The sequence below is a fragment of the Teleopsis dalmanni genome, chromosome X, assembly GCF_002237135.1.
Source record: "Teleopsis dalmanni isolate 2A chromosome X, ASM223713v2, whole genome shotgun sequence".
Classification (NCBI taxonomy): Eukaryota; Metazoa; Arthropoda; class Insecta; order Diptera; family Diopsidae; genus Teleopsis; species Teleopsis dalmanni.
The window spans coordinates 76665251-76685864 of record NC_051848.1 but is presented as its reverse complement, the minus strand read 5'-3'; the positions used below and the strand labels follow the sequence as shown (position 1 = coordinate 76685864).

General features: G+C 29.0%; 4 protein-coding genes across 4 annotated transcripts; 2 read left to right on the top strand and 2 right to left on the bottom strand.

Moving 5' to 3' along the window:
• Positions 1–975: 975 nt before the first annotated feature.
• On the bottom strand, positions 976–1731 carry LOC119688043 (putative RNA polymerase II subunit B1 CTD phosphatase RPAP2 homolog). Its single transcript, XM_038102667.1, has 4 exons — positions 1642–1731; positions 1470–1581; positions 1253–1350; positions 976–1193 (listed from the first exon to the last, which is right to left on the bottom strand). The coding sequence occupies exons 1-4, from the start codon at positions 1659–1661 to the stop codon at positions 1022–1024; spliced, it is 402 nt and encodes a 133-aa protein (XP_037958595.1). The 5' UTR covers positions 1662–1731; the 3' UTR covers positions 976–1021.
• A 2229-nt stretch (positions 1732–3960) lies between these two features.
• On the top strand, positions 3961–4466 carry LOC119690036 (cysteine-rich PDZ-binding protein). The gene is made up of 2 exons (XM_038105018.1): positions 3961–4196; positions 4258–4466. Exons 1-2 carry the CDS (start codon positions 4033–4035, stop codon positions 4385–4387), a joined length of 294 nt encoding a protein of 97 aa, XP_037960946.1. The 5' UTR covers positions 3961–4032; the 3' UTR covers positions 4388–4466.
• Positions 4382–6631, bottom strand: LOC119690034 (twinkle protein, mitochondrial). The gene is made up of 3 exons (XM_038105017.1): positions 6140–6631; positions 5651–6082; positions 4382–5596 (listed from the first exon to the last, which is right to left on the bottom strand). Exons 1-3 carry the CDS (start codon positions 6402–6404, stop codon positions 4464–4466), a joined length of 1830 nt encoding a protein of 609 aa, XP_037960945.1. The 5' UTR covers positions 6405–6631; the 3' UTR covers positions 4382–4463.
• Positions 6632–11424: 4793 nt separating this feature from the next.
• Positions 11425–20353, top strand: LOC119687400 (apoptotic chromatin condensation inducer in the nucleus). The gene is made up of 6 exons (XM_038101697.1): positions 11425–11622; positions 11688–13224; positions 13304–13514; positions 17171–17357; positions 17407–17519; positions 19203–20353. Exons 2-6 carry the CDS (start codon positions 11696–11698, stop codon positions 19698–19700), a joined length of 2538 nt encoding a protein of 845 aa, XP_037957625.1. The 5' UTR covers positions 11425–11622; positions 11688–11695; the 3' UTR covers positions 19701–20353.
• Positions 20354–20614: the final 261 nt, after the last annotated feature.

The window sequence follows — 20614 nt, the reverse complement described above, 5'->3', positions numbered from 1 at the left end:
TTTTATTAAATATACCCTTCAAATATTTAACTAAAAAGAATTTTTGCTATATTTATACAAACTTTATTTACTTAAATTTAATTTATATTTAAATTACAAGATAATTTGAATTAATTTTTAATATTAATCGAGTATCCAAAAATAAGTTGTTTTAGAGAAAATGACTGAGACGCTTATCGCAACGCTTTTTTGAAGTAAATATTACGTTAGCTGGCTTGTAGGTTTGTAGCAGACGTTTCTCTGACGGAGCAATGTTGAAACTATGTTTGGCTTGTTCTAAAATTGTATGTGAAATCGAAGTCTTCAAATTCCGTGATATCATTCTTCAATAACTTGCTTCAGCCGTTCACATTGTCACACTATGCGGTGATAACTTTAAATAGATGATAGCCTAGCAATCCAATCGAACACACAGTATCATATTAATCCTGGCGCAGCTACCATTTGTAAAATTTAATCTTTTTTTGGCAAGGTGTTAAAATTGATTTGTTATTATACTGCTTGATAAGTTATTTGTATATGAATCAGTGCTACATCAAAATTTCCAATTAGTTTAATTGATTAAAAAACACCTCAGCATTAAGGCATCTAAGTAATATCGAACCTTATTTCCATTTTTTTTCAAAGTTCAAAACAGAGAAGAAAAAGAGCAAAAAGCGTATATTAAATCCAAATTTGTTCAAAATTGTTTACAATGGCGTGTTTCCTCAAATCTTTGCCACTTTTTTCTTTTTGTCATATTAAAATTGTAAAATAAATAAAAATTTAGTAATCATCAGTTTATATTAACTTTTAATACAAAACAAAAAAAAGAGTTTTCATTTTAAAGTTATGGAATTCTAAAGAAAATATAGAATAGAGTATAAAAACGCAGCAATTATTATTTAATCAAATAAATTTCATTTAATTTTCATATTTTATTTAGACTATTCTACTTTTATTTGATTTGATTTGATACCAAAAATTAAATTCAATTACTCTTATATAAATTAATGTAAGGTTTTATAAACGAAAAAAAATTTCATTCCAATAACTTAAGATCTTTGTTTTTTGGCCTTACAAATAATATATCCTCCGATAGTTGTTCTTTGATATATATTGAACGTTTGTAGCATTTGTAACAACAAAACTTTTTACTATTCGTTATGTCATATACTTTACAATCTTCGATCACATACTTTTGAGCGGGAATGCTAAAATTTTTTAAAAATTATTAAAAAATTTCTATTTAAAACACTTTGCAATTGCTTACTTCGTTAGTTTTTGAGAACATAAAGGATAGCCGCAAACTTTGAGAATAAAGCGTTCCTCGACAACATCATCGAAGTGACATTGCGCCAAATCGTTTAGCTATAAATAAAAACAAAACATATTTTTTTAGTAAACTGCGAAACTTAACAAAATTACTTAAAAATACCATATCACGCTCATATTGTTATTAAACGATATTCAATGTATAAGCTAAGCACCTTAACAAGAAGATCGCCAGGAGCTATACCAGGCTCTAAAAGAAACTCCACGGCATCAACTGCTTTGCGAAGAAGCAGCTTTCTTTCTTTTTGGCATTCATCATGAACACAACTAGAAAGCAAGTATTTAATTAATTTATTATAAATAGTAAAACAAGGCAAACAATATTACGTTTTGTTTATGGAGCACATTTGTTTAATAAATATTTTAAGGAATAGAAAACAAAACAACACGCAAAATTACGTTTTACACAGTTCCAAGGAACGCTAAAGATTGAAACATTGTGGAATTATACCTTAATAATTTTTTGATCATTTAAAACCTCAAACACTCATTAAACAAGTCTGGCAACGATCTTTCAACTCACCCTTAAACTCACCCAACTCACACTTAAAAATCTAGCGAAAGATCGTTTGAATGATCTTTTGTATTCAGGCAGTGATCTTCATTAAGACTTAATGAAAGATTTGCTATTGATCAGATCTTTTGATTGCCAGTTAATAGTTTGTTTGTGTTTTTCGTGTACAAACTTTTTTTTATATAAAATAATATACATAAAAATTGATAATTAATTCATTAATTAAATTTTGTAAAAATGGAATAATTATTTCTAATTTAATATTTAATACGGCGCAAACGTAAATGTATTGATATACTATACTGTCTTTGTAAAAATTTTAAAATATATATTTTATTTATTTATACATAATATATATACTTTATATAATTATTTATAATATATTTAGTTTAAAATATATTTAAATTCTAATATTTATTTTACATTGATTTATTTATTTATTTATATATATTTAAGCTATAATTTTAAAACTTATTAATTTTTTTTCTTTGCCGCTGCAGCAATAACTGCCAATATTTCTTTCATGACATGAGTTGAATACAGAAAATAATTATTTACATATAAGTAATTCTAATAATAATAGAACATACATCTTGCGGTTTCCCATTACAATTCTATTAAAATTCAATTATTCACTTGCATGCGATGGCGATAAGCAGCTCTTTTCGATTTCACCATGAAATAGTTAGAACAACTTTCTACCACGCATTACAAATAACTAAACTTTACAAATAACTACTACACATTAATGTGCAATTAAATTTTGACGTTTCTCTGGTTTAGCTTGGTTTTTTATAAAACTTGTAAAAACACTATAATAATATAGAGATTGTGCTATTATATATAATTTTTATTTTTAAATAATTAATATAATAATATATTATTCTAAATACTTTTTGAATTCTTAATTCACTTTATACTTTTAGTAAGTATAAAGACTATGTTCAGACATACATTAATATGGGAAAAATCTTAATTTCACCTTCGTTTCAGCGAAATTAAGTGGTTTTTTTCATACAAAAACTTTGTTGAAACAATGTCGGATGATAAAGGCTAATTATCAATTAAGGAAAATGTCAAATGCAATTATACAACATATAAATTTTAAGCAAAAGATAAGTTAAGATAACGAAAAAGTGACATTTATTTTTAAAACAGCTGACTTTAATAAAACCGATAAAATATTTAAAAAGGAGTGCAAATTTTTAAATTTGAATATAGATAGAAAAACTGTGATTGTTATTAATATATAAAGTGAAAAATAATAATCCACATACCTGAAATCCACTAAAGCTAATAAAACTACTGATCAAATTAACTTATATGGCGTTTACATAGGCCGAAAATGAAAGTGTTTACATTCGTTGTATTTCTTTCATCCTCATTTCAAACAGCTGATTTTTCAACTCGCCTCTTGATTTGATTTTTGGCCTGTGTCAAAAAAAATGTTGTATGAAGATTAAATATCCATTAAAACCTTACAATATAAATTTAAAATGTATTTTTAACTTCGATTAATTACTTTTTGGGAAGTTGAAGTTCTAAAAAGAGGTTTATCGTTTTCAAGGAAATACAACCACCAAACATTTGTTAACCTTTTTTTGTAAATATGTCAAAAACAGCTTTTTTAAACTGTCAAAATGCCATGAAGAGCTTTTATTTAGGGTATGTTCAATGTGTTCCTCTGTATTTGGAATGCATCCGAAGGTAGTTGGGACGCATCCATACAGAATGTATTGAAATGGAATGCATTCGCGTTTGAAATTTTATATGCAAGAATGAGCCATTCGCTTCTTATTCTCGATTTTTGACCAAAATGAGCCATTTTCAGACAGTGTAAATGCCGTATTAAATTCATTTTAACAAAATTAAGGAAATTTGGCTGTCTGTACATAGTATAAAGTATTCAATTAATTTATAAATAACAAAATATTTTATTGTTGTGATTTACTACAGAGACGATTTAAAATATCTCTCTATTGAAAACAATAGTTTTTATTAAGAATTTAGTTTCGTTCGTCAAGATTAATGTTAAAAATCAACTTTTCAATTATTGCTAAAATTTTAGTTTTCAATTTACCCTGTATATTATAATCAAACGTTCCGCATTTTCTGTTGAAAAAAAAAAACAATTTGTTTATGTCAGATATTCTATTATTTTTGTTTAAGAAACAATTATTCAGTAATAATTTCTAACAGTTATAATGGTTTGTGAAAAATGTGCATCAAAGCTCTCAAAAATAGCTACATCGGATCCATTTAGTGGTTCACAATTAAAAGCTGGAGGTCGTAAAGTCAACGAAAATAAAGCATTAAGCGCAGCAAAAGATCGTTTACAAAGTGTTTCGAAAATATTGCCACCGTGCCGGTCTGTATATTTAAAAAAGAAAAACAATTCTTGAGTGTTAACGTTTTAATTAATTTTACAGAATTTGTCGTCAGAAGGTTCATCAATCTGGTTCACACTACTGCCAATCTTGTGCTTACAAAAAAGGCATATGTGCGATGTGTGGAAAAAGACTATTAAATACAAAATATTACAACCAAAGTGCAACTTGACTACAATATACAATCTTTATTTAAAATAAATTTATACAATTATAAGTACTTATATTAAAATAGTAAGCAGCAACTATTAGCTATCTTTGGTGTTAACTTTTATCGTTTCTTTATCATCTTTATCCTTGTCTTTTTTCTTCTTGTTAGAAGTAGCATAACTTAAAGCATCCTTATCAAATTCTAAGGGCATAATACCCAGATCACCAGTGTAACGGTTTTTAACTATTTGCAAATACTTTTTCCCCCGCACTGAGGTCAAACGTTTATCTTGTATTATAAGAACATTATCGGCCTCTTGTGTAGCTTTCGCTCCACCAAATACTGAACTTGTAGTTAATTCATCTTCATCCCGTTCTTTCCGTGGATGCATAACAAGTGTGACATGAACATTACGATTCGTTGCGAATGAACGAAATGCAGCAATGACAGCATCTTGTTCCCAAAATTTGTCCAAACGATGGGCTGATGATATTCCCATCATAAACTGCAGATTGTCAATTATAACATGGTTTATATCATGCACATATTGAGCATGTTCGATGGCTTCCATAACCACTTTTAATTGTTGCTGCCCATGAAAAGTCATGAAATATAAGGGATGCTTTTCAAATTTACTTGCCCAATGATCGAATTCATTTAATTTATTTTCTAGAGAATACCCTACGTACTGACGCAGTAGGGTTGATGCTAGTCTTGTGTTACGAATTTCAAAAGAGCCCCATAATGTCGACACACCTTGCACAGCCAAATCTAACGAGTACTCGCTCATAAAAGTAGTTTTGCCACTGCCTGTTGGACCGGTTATAATAGTCAACTCACCTTTACGATGACCTTTAAGTAATTTGTTCAAAATAGGAAAACGTTTCCATTTCACACCATTTACCTTTTCAACATTTTGTAACTCGCTTAAAATATCATTACGCAGAGCGCCAAAAGTAATTATAGATTTATGAGAAATTGTCGTCGCTTTCTGTATTATAAGACGTAAGTTGAGACGCTTCTTATGAGCTTCTAACGGTGATGGTTCAGTTTCAGTAGGACGAATTAATAGACACCGCTTCATGTCTAGTTTGTTTGAAAACGTTCTGGGTGCATCCCAACCCGTCGAGTCCAGTTTAAACCAAAAAATGATTTCCTTAAAACGCTCCAACCTTGGTAAGCATTCCTGTGGTAGAGTCTTTAACATATACGGCAAACAAATAACACAATCTGTAGTACAAATAAGAGTCAAAATATTTCAAATGATTGAATGAATTATCTCACAATTTTCTAAACGCTGCATTACAAGTACTAAAAAATCCATTAAATTAGAAACCAAAATGGCTTTGTTTTTATTTGCCGGTCCATAGATAAGCAGACCAGAACGTAAAGAGTTTTGAAAAACGTCCTCACTTTTACTTGACACATGCAGGGATTTTTCACCGGTAACAATGCCGCCTTCATTTCTAAGAGGAAATATAAGTGTATTGCATTCGGAACTATATTTTGCATCTAAAGCATTCAAATCTGCAACTTTGAGTCCCGGAATGCGCAACTCATCGCATACATCTTGCGTAACATTAGCAGGTTTATTGAACTGAGAAATATATATCTCTTTAGTAAGGTCAGCTTTATTTAACTGTTGACCTTTTTCATAAAGATTCGCAGCTAATGGCAACGGCTTTAAAACATCACAGCCAGGACATAAAAATGCGCCTAATGATAAAATAACCAAACTTTATGGTTCAAACTTTCAAAGCAAATATATCCAACCTGTGCGTTTGTTTACATAAGCGGTGTGGTTCTGTTCGCACAAACGACATTGCAACTGCAAGCACGTGGGACCGTCTTTGTATGGAATTTTATTAACTCGCAGATGCTTTTTGAAATCAGTTAAGTGTTTCACGTCCAAATCACTGACGTCTACATCCACTTGAACGCTGGAGTTGCGGGATGGTTGGAAAAGCCTTCTACAAACACTCCTAATTCGACATCTGTTCGCAAATGATACCAGTGTGAATTTACCGGTTGCAAGCATTTTCGCGGCAATGTATGTCAAGCATTTACATACAGGATGAGTATTTTAAAAAACTTTTACTCACAGGGCGTTCATTACTCACATTTCATGTGGCGAACGTTTACTTGATAATGTATGAAAAATGTATAGTATGTAAGCTTATGGGCCATGTGACCCATTACTCTAGTTTGGACTACAAGAAGTAGTTCAAACATTAGTGGCATTTTATGAACGGCACAGCAACAAATACAAATACAATTGCGCCATTTAAACAAAATACCATTGTATGACGTTACGACTGAAAAGCAGTCAACTCATATGGTTGCCAAGTCTTTTAATATAAAGCAAACATATATTTTTTTTAAAAATACAATTTAAAAATGAATTTCGACAAACTCTGCAAAACTTTAAAGGAAATTATAAAGCATCATTGTTACATTTCTTTCGGTTGCATACGCTTTGTGGTTTTAACGAAAAATACTTGTAAGTGCAATCAAAATTATTGTTGGATTTAAGGATGTTCAACACAATACAGGGGTGCATTTAAAATTTTGCACAAACTTCATCACATGCTCCGTATCGCTGCCTACACTGACAAAAGTTTGGCACGATTTTAATGTTTCAACACAAATTTATATTAGGTCTGTTCCACGAGCTACTCATAGTAACTTTGAGTAAACACTGTGTATACACAAGCGCGTTCCACCAGCAAATTTTCAAGTATATTTGTGTAAATTTTACTTCTGTTTTACTCATATTTTACTATGAGTAGCTCGTGGAACAATATTATTTTATATTTGAACTAAAACAAAGCACATAAATAATCATGCAAAAATATCAAGAGACGTACAAAATTCAAATACGTTACTGTGAACACTACAAATGAGAGAGTAAGCAGAAGTGAGATTTTTCACATTCATGTTTTGAGCAATTTATTTGGAAAAATGCTTAACCACTTTTCCTACTGGAAAGGTTAAAAAAAATTAAATCAGTAGCTGCGCTAAGAGCAGCTTACTCTTATTTACTAATAATTTTAATCGAATGCTTTCGCTGTGCAAGATATGCGCCCATGCGCATCCAGTCTTCGAGACATGTCGCAAAATGTCTTCGAAGACATTTGTCTAATTTGTTCGAAAATATCTTTGAAGACCGTCATATATTTGGATTAATCGGTCTTCAGGCATGTATTCATGTCTTGAAGACATCTTCGATGACGGATCAATCTGTTTCCTACTGGATTTATATGGTACTCTAGAAAAGATTATAAAAAATTATATTTATTCATTATGTGCACTTTTTCTTACCTTATTTATTAGGTCGGTTCCACGAGTTACTTGTAGTAAAACTCAAGTAAAACACAGGTAAAGTATAAACTGAGAGCGCAACACAAATAAAGTGCCAAATTATGCTCTTTACGCAGATTTTCATGGAATAGATTTGTGTGAAGTCTGGTGAGAACGCTAGTGTCGCGCAAATAAATAATTTAAAAAATTTAAATTCAAACTAATACAATTTATTCACACATCAACACAAATTTTACTTGATATAAAATGTACGAGTGAAGCCTGTGTAGCATTTTTAATTTTCAACAGGGATGTTACGCTCTCTCAGATGTTCTCATTTACTCGAAAATTTTCTGGCGCTCTTGTGTATACACAGTGTTACTCAAAGTTACAACGAGTCGCTCTTGGAACAGACCTAATTATTCATTCTCATTTTAATGTGTATTTATAGCAGTTGCTTTCATAACCTTTTTTGTACTATCAAATATAAGTTTAAATATATATTATATATACCGATTCATGTATTTACAATGTTATATAAAATAAATACTATATACAATGTTAAATTATTTTAATAAATCATTCATTTATTTTTAACTAACTGCAAAGAAAAACTGGTACCAGCCACAAATGCTACAGACTGCATTCAAGTTGTTTTTGATATTTGTATTTAATTTTTAAACACAATAAACAGCAATTAGTAATAACATATAAGGTGAAACAAACACAAATCACATAGAGTTCACATCAATAATATGAAATAGTTGTATTTTTTCTTGTTTGTTTTAAAGTAGATGATAATTAAGCAGGATTAAGACTGTATCATTTTTACCGTACGACTTTTTATTTTGGTTGTTTTCACAATATTATTTTCTTTTATTAATATTAGTTTGTATTGATTTTAAAACTTTGAAAGTAAATGTACTGTTGCAACTAAGAATTTTAAATACGTAATGAATCATTTCGTTACGGATAACATTTTTAAAAGTTAATTATAAACTTAGCGCGGTTATAAATACCGGTGTTCAAATCATTGACCACAACAGAGCTGCAAAGTGAAATTTTTTTAAATTTTTACGTTTAAGAACTGGAGTAATACATTTTTGAATAAAATGTAAGAATAAAACAAAAGTTAAATGTATTCATGTGTTTTGAAATTTATATAGAAATTTGTTATATTTTTGATTGTGTTGCCCACTGCTTATTGTAAACATATAATAAAATAATAATAATTTAAATAAATATAAAAATAATAAATAATAATTATAAAAATAAAGAAATTAATGAAATAAAATTATGCATTCAGACAAAAATTATATATCAAACTAAATAGCCAGATAATCTGACTAAATCAAGAGCTAAGTTCTAAGAATGCCAGCGGAATTATTTTTTTGCCAGTGCTGTGAAATATTTCAAAAAATTTTAACTCATTTTGCTGTAATCCATATTTGTTCCAATATTTTTAAAATTCTACGTAAATCAAATTTAACACTTTAAGAAAAATAATAATAGAAGTATTTATGAAGTTTAGTAAAAAAGGCAAATTCATATGACCGTCCGTATAACATACTTGAATCAAAAACTATGCTGTTATTTTAAATGAATTTAATATATATTTTAATTTTAAATTTATTTAAAATAAGTAAACAAAAAAATATACAATTGCCTATCAACAATCGTTATAAATTTTTTTAGTTAATGCGATTCCAAACATATAAATGTTACAAATATTAAATAATATATTATGAATCTTAGATAATCTCTATTATTAACGATTAGTTATTAACAATTAATTAACGTAAATACATTGTGATTCACAGCAATGTTAAAACATATAACGTCATATTAGCTGTAATTTTTTCTGTCAGAGTAGAAAAAAATACTGGCAACTTACGAAAGAAAACATGTGAAGCAACAACAATGCTCTTACGTCTTAAGCTTCAGTGCAGCCAAATTCAAAAATCAGTCTGTTGTGAGTGTTCACGGTAAATATGTTTCAAAATTCTAGTCGTTCGTATCATATCATATTTACACAACAAAAAACATATGTCAAACAAAAGCATTCAACATATATTAAAAGTGCTGCCAATTTCTTTCCTGCTTTGAAAGAAAAAATTACTATTAATTCACCTTGGTCTTGAATTAAAAATTTTTACAATTATCAGCTGATATATTTTGAATATATTAAATGTTTAGTAGAAACATGTATTAAATGCAATTATACCACCTTTGCTTTGGTTTGTGGAAAATTTAATCATATTAAAATCTGAATGAATATATACATATATGCTTTGTACGCCCGATAATGTCAATGACGCCACCTATGACATTTGTAAATATTGTTCCACTGCGATGAACACCTGGCCTATGCATAATCATTTCCATGACGAAATTGAAAAGATCACTTTGTCTGTAACCTTGCGCGATATCAAAAGGTTTAGAGAAATTCGAACCTACCGGAGCTACGGGTATTGCTTAAAGTCATTCTACAGAGTTGTTTAACTTTGCAGCGACACTGTACTCAAACTTTGCAGTGTAAACGCGATTCCCTATGGGGCTATCAAAAGCAGCTTTATAATCAACAAAAAATTTAAAAGAATTAACTATAGCGTGTTGCGACGTCTTCATTGAGAAATCTACAAGGCAACTCTGGCAAAAATAGTTAAAAGTTTTTCGAAAGATATTTGAGAGATAGAACGAAAGACACTTTGAAAGATTTTTGCTACTTTGCTATAAAAGCATTTCAAAGAAAGTTTTATCATTTGTTATTCGTGATAAAAAGCTATTTTGTGCTATTACTTTCCTGAGGAAATCAAAACAGCTGTTTCGGTACCACTTGCAACTTAAAAATTTAAGTTGAATTTAAAACTGATGATAGGCCGCAGATGTGTGTTTCATTATTTTTATTTATACATATGTATATAATTAGTTATTAAAAGTCTATCAATTTTAATTTCTCTTTTAAAAAAATGGCAGCGGCTTTAAACACATTAAGCACAGAAGTGACACAACACAAAAAATGTGTTAGTTTTAAAATTATAGCTTAAAAAATATATAAGTTTTTGAATTTATGTACATATAAAGTAAATATTAATACATTTACGAATTCAATGCCGTATTATAAACGAAATTAAAAACAACACGCCTACCAGAATACAAAACATCTTTCGAAAGATTTTTGAATATGATGAACTAGAAAATAATTGCTAGAATTGCCCTGTTAATTAATATCAAGACGAGTTTTTAACAATTACCACTTTAGATTATGTTTTGCAATGTTTTGGTTGGTTTGCTATTAATTAACATCTTGAAAATGTGATATAGAATATATTCGTCAAATTTTTAACCTGAACTAGTTTGAAAATAGTTTGAATAGATATGACAATTCCAAGAAATATAGACCCGCGTAAACTCTAGGTTAATTAATATACTTTTCAAAAACTTAAACTCAAATAAAATGATTTTAATACAATATTTTTAATAAATAAGCTATATACACATACTATATGAGCTATACAGGCTGTTGGCTAAATGTAATGCCTGTTAGGAATGTGATTTTTTTTTTATATTTTGATTATGATATAATTTTTTTAAATTAATATAATATCATTAATAAAGTCAAAAACAGTGAAAGCGGTGTAAATATTTATACATGCAGGCATTGCTCCAGTATTTATCAGTAAAATGAATATCTAATTTAAAGCAACGAGTATTCATTATTAAAAGTTATTTTTTATATACTTGAACATCTATTATATAATTTCAAGAACTATTGAATATTTGGTAAAAGCTGGCAGTGCTATTCATTAAAAATTTGACATTTGACGTCGCATGTCATTGCCGCCATTGAACGCACCTTGTAACTAAGATGGTCGCCTTGTTTCGCTTGTGCTGTATCTCGTCGGAGTACATTCAGTATTTTTTTTTTAATTTTGTTTAAGAGAGAAATCATTAACGTTAGTAAACAAAATTAAATAGTTAAAATAAAATATATTTACATTGTGGTCTTTATATAATTTAGTTATAGTGATGCGACGTCGCAACGAGAGCAAAAAGTCTTCGGAAGTGTCGCCTGCACCAGCCTCGCGGCGTTCTAGTCGCAGATCACGTAAGTCATTATCTGAAAGTGAAGTAGAAGTGGAGACGCCCGATGTTAAATCCGATATTAATGAAGATGTAGGTATATCAAAGGTAGAGGATTCTGGTGATGAGCGTGTGGAAACACGCCGAAAAGGTCGCAATTCTCGCAAGTGCACACCGGTAAGTGAACGATCAAATAGCGCTAAAAGTAAAACGCAGGTTGCAATAAAAACAGACTTAGATGTTATTGCTGAGGAACAAAATGGGAACATTACCAAAGCTGCTGTAGAAGTAATACAGAAATCAGATTCAATTGAAGAACCAAAACAGTCGGAAATAAATTCAAATATTGAAGAGGGCGAGTTGGAAGATGGTGAAGCGCCTGAAAAAGTAGATATAGATGTTTCTGAGGTAAATAAATCTGAGATAGTTGTTGCTTCAACAGCTAATTCAACAGAAACTATTGAAGATATGCCAACCGAAATTAAAGCTTCTCAGCCAAGCGATGAAGAAAAGTCAACTCTTAATCCCCCAGCATCTGGACAGAATGAGAGTACTAGAAGTACAGATATAACTGATGATTTAAGTGAAATTGATAAATCAGTGCCTAAATCCAAGAGCGAAAATGAAAAAAGTAAACATAAATCTAAACATGATCATGATAAAGTCAGTAAATCAAAATACGATGAAAAAAAGTTAAAGTCAAAGTCAAGTGATGATGAAAATTTGAAGGCTAAACTTAAATCTGACGATAAAACAAAATCAGGTGGTATTGAAAAATCTGAACCAAAGTCTGATAAAAGTGATGAAAAGAAGTCGAAGTCTAATGATGAAAAAGAAGAAGGAGAAGAAGGTAATTCGTTGGATGAGAAATGTAACAATAAATTAAGAGAATGGAATTCTCTCACAAATACTGACATTCAAAGTAAAAGCATAGGACGCCAGTTAAATAATGACGCACCAAGTGCTAATTCACGTGAAACTAATCGTATGCGTAAGCGTCGATGGCTCACTAAAAACTCTGAAGACATTAAAGAACCTATAATAAACATTTCAACTGATTCATTAAAAACCTTGTTCTCGGATGTACAACCAGTACCTTTAAGTGACATTCATTTAGATTCTGCAACAGATAATGAAAAAGAAGAATCAGAACGCGAGGAAGGTGAGGAATCATCTTCGTCAGAACGTGAGGTGATAATAAAAGATAATATCGATAGACCTAAAATACTAAAACGTAGTCAATCTGATACTTATACTGTGAATCAAGGAAATGGAATCAGGAAGTCAACTGGAACTCATAGTCCAGATAGATCAATCTCCAAATATAGTACAATACTTTTCATTACTAACTTGGTGCGTCCGTTCACAGTTATACAGTTAAAAAGTTTACTTGCTCGTACGGGAAAAATTGTTGAAAATGGTTTTTGGATTGACCATATTAAATCAAAATGTTATGTTGAATTCGAGACAGAAGAGTAAGTACTGAAATACATGATTTCATTGTTTTTTTTTTGATCTGCTATTATTTTCAAATTATTTTTTAATTACTTTTAGTGAGGCTATTGAAACAAGACATGCTTTGCATGGCGTGCGATGGCCTTCATCCAATCCTAAATGCTTAGATGTTACATTTGCAACTAAAATACATATAGAAAAAGCAATAGCTTCAACAGCCGCGTCAAACAAGTTTGGACAGGATGCTAAAGAAAACATTATTGTTGGAATTGGTTGGAGTCGAGATCGAAACGATATTGAAGCAAAAAAGGTAATATTTAGAATTTTTAATATAAGTTTTCCTTATCATGCTATTATACATTGTGCATACACTCTATGCATTATATTATTATATTAACAAAAGAACATTTAAAACTTACAACTAATATTTAATATAAGTAATATTTAATATAAGTAATATTTAATATAAGTAATATTTAATATTTAAACTAACAACTAATTAATTTTGTTGTTTAAAAATTTTGATTACTCGCTTATTATTACTGGTAGTATTCATTAAACTGATAACGAAAACAATAACAATATGATTGTTAATTTGACTTTACCACCGTATAAGTCAGTTAGTTTAATTTATCAATGTTAATTTATACCTATACCTATTTTCAATATAATGTCTACGAAAGATTTTTTTTGTATATATTTTATTTATACTAGAAGGATCTGGGTTGCTCGTCAACTCCCCTTATATTCAAACTTACTCTTTTATATTAAACAATATGTTTGTGCTTTCTCTAGAATAGATATTGAATTCTGTTCTAGTTTTGGAGCTCTTAAAAAATTTTATGTCTCCTATAGAGAATGATAAAGAGCACATATGTACATACATATTGTTTTATATGAAAAAGTAAGTATGAATATAAGGCATGTCCTTCTTCATGCATTTCCAATATTAAACAAAGCAAATCGCTTAGATGTTTTTAATAATTAGGAATTCTTCTGATGAAGGCAAAATCGAATGTGCCGAAATACGTGTAGAAATATACAAAAAATTAACGCTCGAAATAAAACTTAATATTCCTAAAAAAATAAAAAAAAAAACAAAACCGAAATAACAACTCAAAAATGAAAAACAAAATTATATTAAACAAGGCGTTTTTAAAAATAAAAAGCAAAATGTTTGAGTTATTGGTGTTTATAAAAGTAAAAGACAATTAATAATAATAATTATTTTTGAAAGATATTAATTACTATAAAGCACGCATAATATAAAGGATAAAAGTTGTTAGAAGAAAAATGTATACTTAAATAAGAATTTAAGATATAACTTTTTGTTGCTCCTTTTTCTAAAAAAATTTTTAAAATATTATTTTCAGTCCCTGGTTTTAAAAACGCTCGTGTTTTTTATGATATCGCTATTATGTATTTTTATGTAAAGTTGTGGTAGCTTTGTAGTCGGTAAAGCAATATAACGACAAGGTTCATTTATCACGCTTCTTCTTCTTTCGCAGAAAAGCCACATTTTTGTACGAAAAGTGGACATAAAATCCCGCATAAAAAATTTTTCTATAATGTTCAAATATTTTGGAACATGTTTTTATATGAAGTTTTAAAAGAGCTTTTTTGTTAAATTGGATGTTAATACTAGGCTTAAATTTGTAAAATAGAACTACTAAGACAGCTGTTTGTGTTTTTACTTGTATTGTTTTTCATAAGAGCAATAAGATCACTATTTATTTATTTATTATCTTTCAAATACCTTAAATTTCAAAATCAATATAAATTTTATGCTTGACTTTTCAATTATAAAAATCATCTGATTCTTAGAATTTCCGAATTCCGAAAAAATTATCAAACCTGATGCCCCTCAGCAACGTTAAAATTTCATAAAACCAAATATACTTTAAATTTTATCACTTTACCGAATTAACGAGCATGTCTGGATACCCTTATGATTTTGTTTTGTGTGTTTTTGATTATTGTGTATAATTCTATCCTTGATTATTGTGTATAACGAATCGTCATTAACTTTAACGAAAAAAACAGAAAAAATATTACATATGAGCTATCTTTCAATACTTTGTTTTTTGATCGTCTCAACATTGCCTGTTTTTGATACTATCATTGACTCTTATGCACCAAAGTTAATATGCGTCACATATGTTAACTAAATTGGTAATTTGATCATACTGATGATCAATGAATGATACGAATGTTTTATTCAGGTAAATTTTACTCATAATGTTAAGAAATGGATTAACGAAGAGTCTACTATTGACGTGGATTATACAAGCGATGACAAAAATTTAGGCAAGTAGCATGTCTTGCTGAAGTTAGACTTAAAAAGTTTCAAAAAGCTAAGGTAAAGAAGGCAAGCATATATAAAAACCATGTCCATACATGTACATGTCCATAAACGACTACGAAATAACAAATACAAGCTTTAATCAAATTTATATCATAGCAAGAAATTTTTGTTAACAGAGCTGATATCTAATCAATGCTGTTGTTTGTCTTGTTTTAAATAATAAAGAAGAACTATGGTTTACTAAACTAAAATATATTTTAATGTTAATTTTATTTTTTTGCTGACAGTGACGCGTCTTTATAACGAAAAGAGACTATTTAAAAGTAAGAAAGATCGAATAGCAAATAAAAGACAAAGACAAAAATTTTAGTTAATTTATTGAAAAATGACTGACCATACAACGTTGTTTCGAGTATTGTCAGGTACCCATCATCAGTGGTCTTAGGAAATAGTCGAATTTTAATTAGTTTATAGTCCGTATATAATTTATTTAGACTGCAAGTGCCAGACTTAGAACTCGTGCCTGTCAAATTAGAAGCAATGACTAATCGTTTTTTTTTTCCACGACAGGCCAAGGCTGCAAAATATATTTTATTATGTAATTAAGCTGATTTTACTTTCAGACAATAATTCTAAAAATGTTTTCTGGGGCTTATACTTAATTTAATAGTGGTCGAGTGCTTTACTTAGAAATTGTCATAATTTTCTTATCTGTATTAGTTTTTTTTCTCTTTAGGAATGCTCAGGTTATAATAGGATAGGTTAAATAGGAAACCTAACATAGGTTTTTAGGGAAGTACTTATTTTGACTGTTTATTGGTAAGATTGAAAGATTTATTAAATTATCTATATTCGAAGCGATAGAGTTTGGGTTATCGTTTTCTATTTTATCTAGTAGGAAGTCAGCGAAAAATCACTAATTGAGATCAGCGAAAAGTTATCTGCTAACCTGCCACTGCAACTAACTAACCAACCACATATTAGTTTTGCAGAAGAAGTGGACACGACTGTATTATATTCTTTGAGTTCTACAATGTTTTTAGATTATTCATTCGATTATATTTCAATGATATTTCAGAAATATTTTATATCATTCAATAGTGCTTCAATCTCATTGATACGTTTACACTTCGTATAAATTTGTAATTTCATTTGACATTTCCTGAAAGAAAGAATTTAATATAATTAATAACTATTAACGCGATATAATAGTAATTAATAAATACAGTAAGGTATTTGACGATAATAGTTTGTTTTCTGTTCTAAAGCAAACTAAGCTTCAGTGCAAAAAAGGTTCCAAGAACGGTCGGGTCTACGTCCCGGAGCCACTCGACGACCAAGCACCGTTCAACACCCACCGAAGGGACTACGCAAAAAGGTCTCAACGGATTACTACAACAACAACAGTAAAAAATCACTTGAGCGGAGCTCTAAGGTCTCAACTTTTATTTGTTTAAGAAGAGTTTTTTGGTTCAATAAAAAAGTTAGTTATTGAAAAAGGGGTGCCCCTTAAGAATGTTTTCAAAGTGTTTAATTTGCCGAATAAACCTTAGAAACGAATTTAGAATTAAAATCATATGTATTATTTTACCATTTTCAGTTTTAATTTTTTTTATTGTTATAAATCGAATGATTTATTAAAATTAGAATTTGATTTTTAGAGCGTGAGGCACGTACGAGAATGGGATGTTGGAAAACAGGACAATATCGATACTGATCCTATAAGTCATGACTTGGTTAAGCGTCGTAGCAGAGAACGAGAACGTTCAGTAAGTCGTGAAAATAGCAAAACTGATAGAACTCGTTCACAACGTTCTAGAGATCGCAGAACAAGTAGTTTATCGCCAGGTAATTATTGATTATACATTGTGTGAGCAATATTAATTTAATATTTCAGCACGGAAAATACGGAAAAAGGAAAATGAACCACCATTGCGATTGCTTGACGATCTATTCCGTAAAACGAAATCAACTCCAAGTGTGTATTGGTTACCACTTACAACCGAAGAGGTAGGTTCTGTAATAAAACCCTTTTCCATCATTTATTTTGTAATATTTTTTTGTTAAACTTAAGGTTTAGTTAATTGTTCTTTTTTCATAGTATAGTATATGGTTGGCATAATTTGATCGAGGCCTGATCAACCAAGAGTAAATATAATAACTAAATAAGTTAACATATAAAAATACAAAATACCTCTAAATTAAACAACATACATAAATACATATAATTAATAAGATTGATATAATTAAAAGCTAAATTTGTCTATTTATTCGTGGTAAAATATTATATTCAATTACATTCAGAGTATAAGTATGAGCACTGTATTAAGTTAAATATTTCATTTTTTAGATAAGTATTGTTTATTAAATGTGAGCAATTTTACCATAATTTTATATGAATAATGTTAGTTGTATACATTTATATTGTACTTATTTAAATAGATATTACATACAAAGTATATATTATATTTTATACTGAATAACTTTATTAACTCATATATAGTTCTTAAAGTATATACTGATTGATATAGTGATTGCTTTAAAATCTAAGTCAACAACAAGATAGATTTTTTTGTCATACATACAATAGTATAATGGTTTGTTATTTATTCTTTATGTTGTTGTTGTGGTCGCCAAATAAATCTACGACTATAGTCCCTGTTTAAAAAGGAGTAAGCGGCAGTTGATTGTTTGTATAGACGAGTGGCCCCGGATCGTGCCTCAGCTATCATAGCTGTAGAGTACAGTTTTTATAGAAAATATTATATATTATATATATATAAAAAAGATTTTTAAATTATATAAATATAAAATATTATAAATTATATATATATAAAATATTATATATTATATATATGTAAAATATTATATATTATATATAAAATATTATATATTATATATAAAATATTATATATTATATATAAAATATTATATATTATATATATATAAAATAGTATATATATATATAATATTAAAATATTATATATTATATATATATAAAGTATTATACATATACCATATAGTGAAAAATTTAATTAGCATTTGGTTTGAATTTTATATAAAGTGTATAATTCAGGCTTCTCCCTTCGTTATATCTGACAGATTGTTGAGTGATGTTCAATAGTCGGTATATAGCAATCGTTTTGAGACGTAGACATGATACGGTAAGAATGTGATTTTAATTATCGTATATTCACACTCTCATTTTAAACAATCTGTCTCGCCACTCAACTTCATTTACACCCATCCTAATCCATGAATTCGTCTTGCAAGTCTATACATATTGCTTCCTATATAGATCTTTACATGCAAGCAAGCACTAAAAAATTATACAAACAATGTAAAATTTAATTATATTTTATATTATGTAGAGTTTTAGTATAAGGATATAACTATTGTGTTTATTGTGGATGTTGTTTTTTTTGCTCTTTTGTTAGATTTCCATATCCACCACAGATATAGATTTTAATATGTGTCGCAATATATAATTAATGCACAAACCCTAGCGTAAACGAAAAGATGGTTCTTGTTATGTTGTAAAATAAGTGTAATAAATTTTTTGAAGCAAAATGCCAATCTATAGACAAATTTCAGCTTTGAGAATATCATTTTTATAATTTATAAAGTAAAACAAATAGATTTTAAATCAATTATTTATATTTATTTTTATTATTATTTTTTTTTTTTTTGAAGATTGCTAAAAAGGAAGCATTCCGTCTCCAGCGAATTGAAGAACATAAGGAGCGTGTTAAGCAAAGGGAATTAGAGCGTGAGCAAGAAAAGAGCCGCCTACAACGTGATAACCGTGAGAAAGGGCGCGATAAAGAAAAGGAGCGTGAACGTGATCGTGAAAAAGAGAAAGAACGTGAAAAAGAAAAGGAACGAGAACGTGAAAAAGAGAAAGAGAAAGAGCGTGAAAGGGAAAAGGAGCGCGACCGAGAAAAGGAGCGCGAAAAAGAGCGTGAACGAGAGAAAGAAAAAGAACGTGAACGCGAAAAGGAGAAAGAACGTGAACGTGAGCGCGATCGCGAAAGGGAACGTGATAGGGATCGTGAACGTGAGAGGGATCGAGAACGTGAACGCGATCGTGAGAGGGATAGGGAACGTGATCGTGAACGCGACAGAGATCGTGATCGTGAAAGAGATCAACGTCGAAATCGCTCACGTAGCCGCGATAGACGCCGTTATTAAGCATAAAACGCACTACAAAACTAGAAACTATATTTAAACAAAAGACCATACCTACGGACACAACTGTCCGGTGAGCATTTCTTTATTTGAGAAATCTCGTTTCAAAAACTTCGAACTATATTCATTTTAAGTCTCGTATTTAAATTTCAACATATATTTTATATTTGTTGTTATTTTGAAGCTTACTTTATTCAAAACATTATATTTTCAATATTTTCTCTTCAGAATATTTGTAAGAAGTACAAGTTTTTTATTCACGCATATATGATTTTTCTGTGTGTATGTTTAGTATATTTAATTACTAATGTAATAAACGTTAATATATTTGAGAACAAAATATACAATATACACTTATTTAAATAAAAAAGTAATGAAGTTTAAATTTTGAAAATTATTTTAAAAAACAATTTTGTAATGGTACCAAATATAAAAACCAACATGTTTAGAAAACTCGGATCACCGGAATTTATTAGATCTAATAATTCTTGCTTGGTATTTATATGATTGGAAAGGCTTCGACGTTTAGCTGCTGCATTAATTAAGTAAAAAACGTTACGAAGTAATTCCGTGCTAAAACTCAAATCGTATAAACATTAAAAATACTCTAATATATGGAATAATAATAACTATATTTTTAACAATTCACAATTAAAAATTTTATATTTTTAATGTACAAAAATATCCAAAAAATCCTAATTCGTTAGTTCTCAATTTTCATTTAAAATATATACGCTGTATATGAAAATTTTAAGAATGCTTTAGGCATTTTTTAATGTAAATTTAAGAATACAAAACGTAAATTTGTTTGGTTGATAGTTTTAATTACGATATATTGTTAAAAATTGTCAACAGTATTGAATAAGTTAAATAAATTATAAAAAACAGTTCAATTTTGTTTACATATTATTAATGGA

What these genes read in the sequence shown, in the direction of transcription:
- LOC119688043 (XM_038102667.1), bottom strand. Translation starts at nt 1,661, where the DNA reads ATGTGCTCCATAAACAAAAC. An exon ending in ATGTGCTCCATAAACAAAAC is followed by an intron (nt 1,582 to 1,641) that starts GTAATATTGTTT and finishes CTTGCTTTCTAG; the next exon opens with TTGTGTTCATGATGAATGCC. An exon ending in TGTTCTCAAAAACTAACGAA is followed by an intron (nt 1,194 to 1,252) that starts GTAAGCAATTGC and finishes AAAAAATTTTAG; the next exon opens with CATTCCCGCTCAAAAGTATG.
- LOC119690036 (XM_038105018.1), top strand. Translation starts at nt 4,033, where the DNA reads ATGGTTTGTGAAAAATGTGCATCAAAGCTCTCAAAAATAGCTACATCG. An exon ending in AAAATATTGCCACCGTGCCG is followed by an intron (nt 4,197 to 4,257) that starts GTCTGTATATTT and finishes TTAATTTTACAG; the next exon opens with AATTTGTCGTCAGAAGGTTC.
- LOC119690034 (XM_038105017.1), bottom strand. Translation starts at nt 6,404, where the DNA reads ATGCTTGCAACCGGTAAATTCACACTGGTATCATTTGCGAACAGATGT. An exon ending in TTATGTAAACAAACGCACAG is followed by an intron (nt 6,083 to 6,139) that starts GTTGGATATATT and finishes TTTTATCATTAG; the next exon opens with GCGCATTTTTATGTCCTGGC. An exon ending in AATGCAGCGTTTAGAAAATT is followed by an intron (nt 5,597 to 5,650) that starts GTGAGATAATTC and finishes TTTGTACTACAG; the next exon opens with ATTGTGTTATTTGTTTGCCG.
- LOC119687400 (XM_038101697.1), top strand. Translation starts at nt 11,696, where the DNA reads ATGCGACGTCGCAACGAGAGCAAAAAGTCTTCGGAAGTGTCGCCTGCA. An exon ending in GTTGAATTCGAGACAGAAGA is followed by an intron (nt 13,225 to 13,303) that starts GTAAGTACTGAA and finishes AATTACTTTTAG; the next exon opens with TGAGGCTATTGAAACAAGAC. An exon ending in AACAAGTAGTTTATCGCCAG is followed by an intron (nt 17,358 to 17,406) that starts GTAATTATTGAT and finishes TTAATATTTCAG; the next exon opens with CACGGAAAATACGGAAAAAG.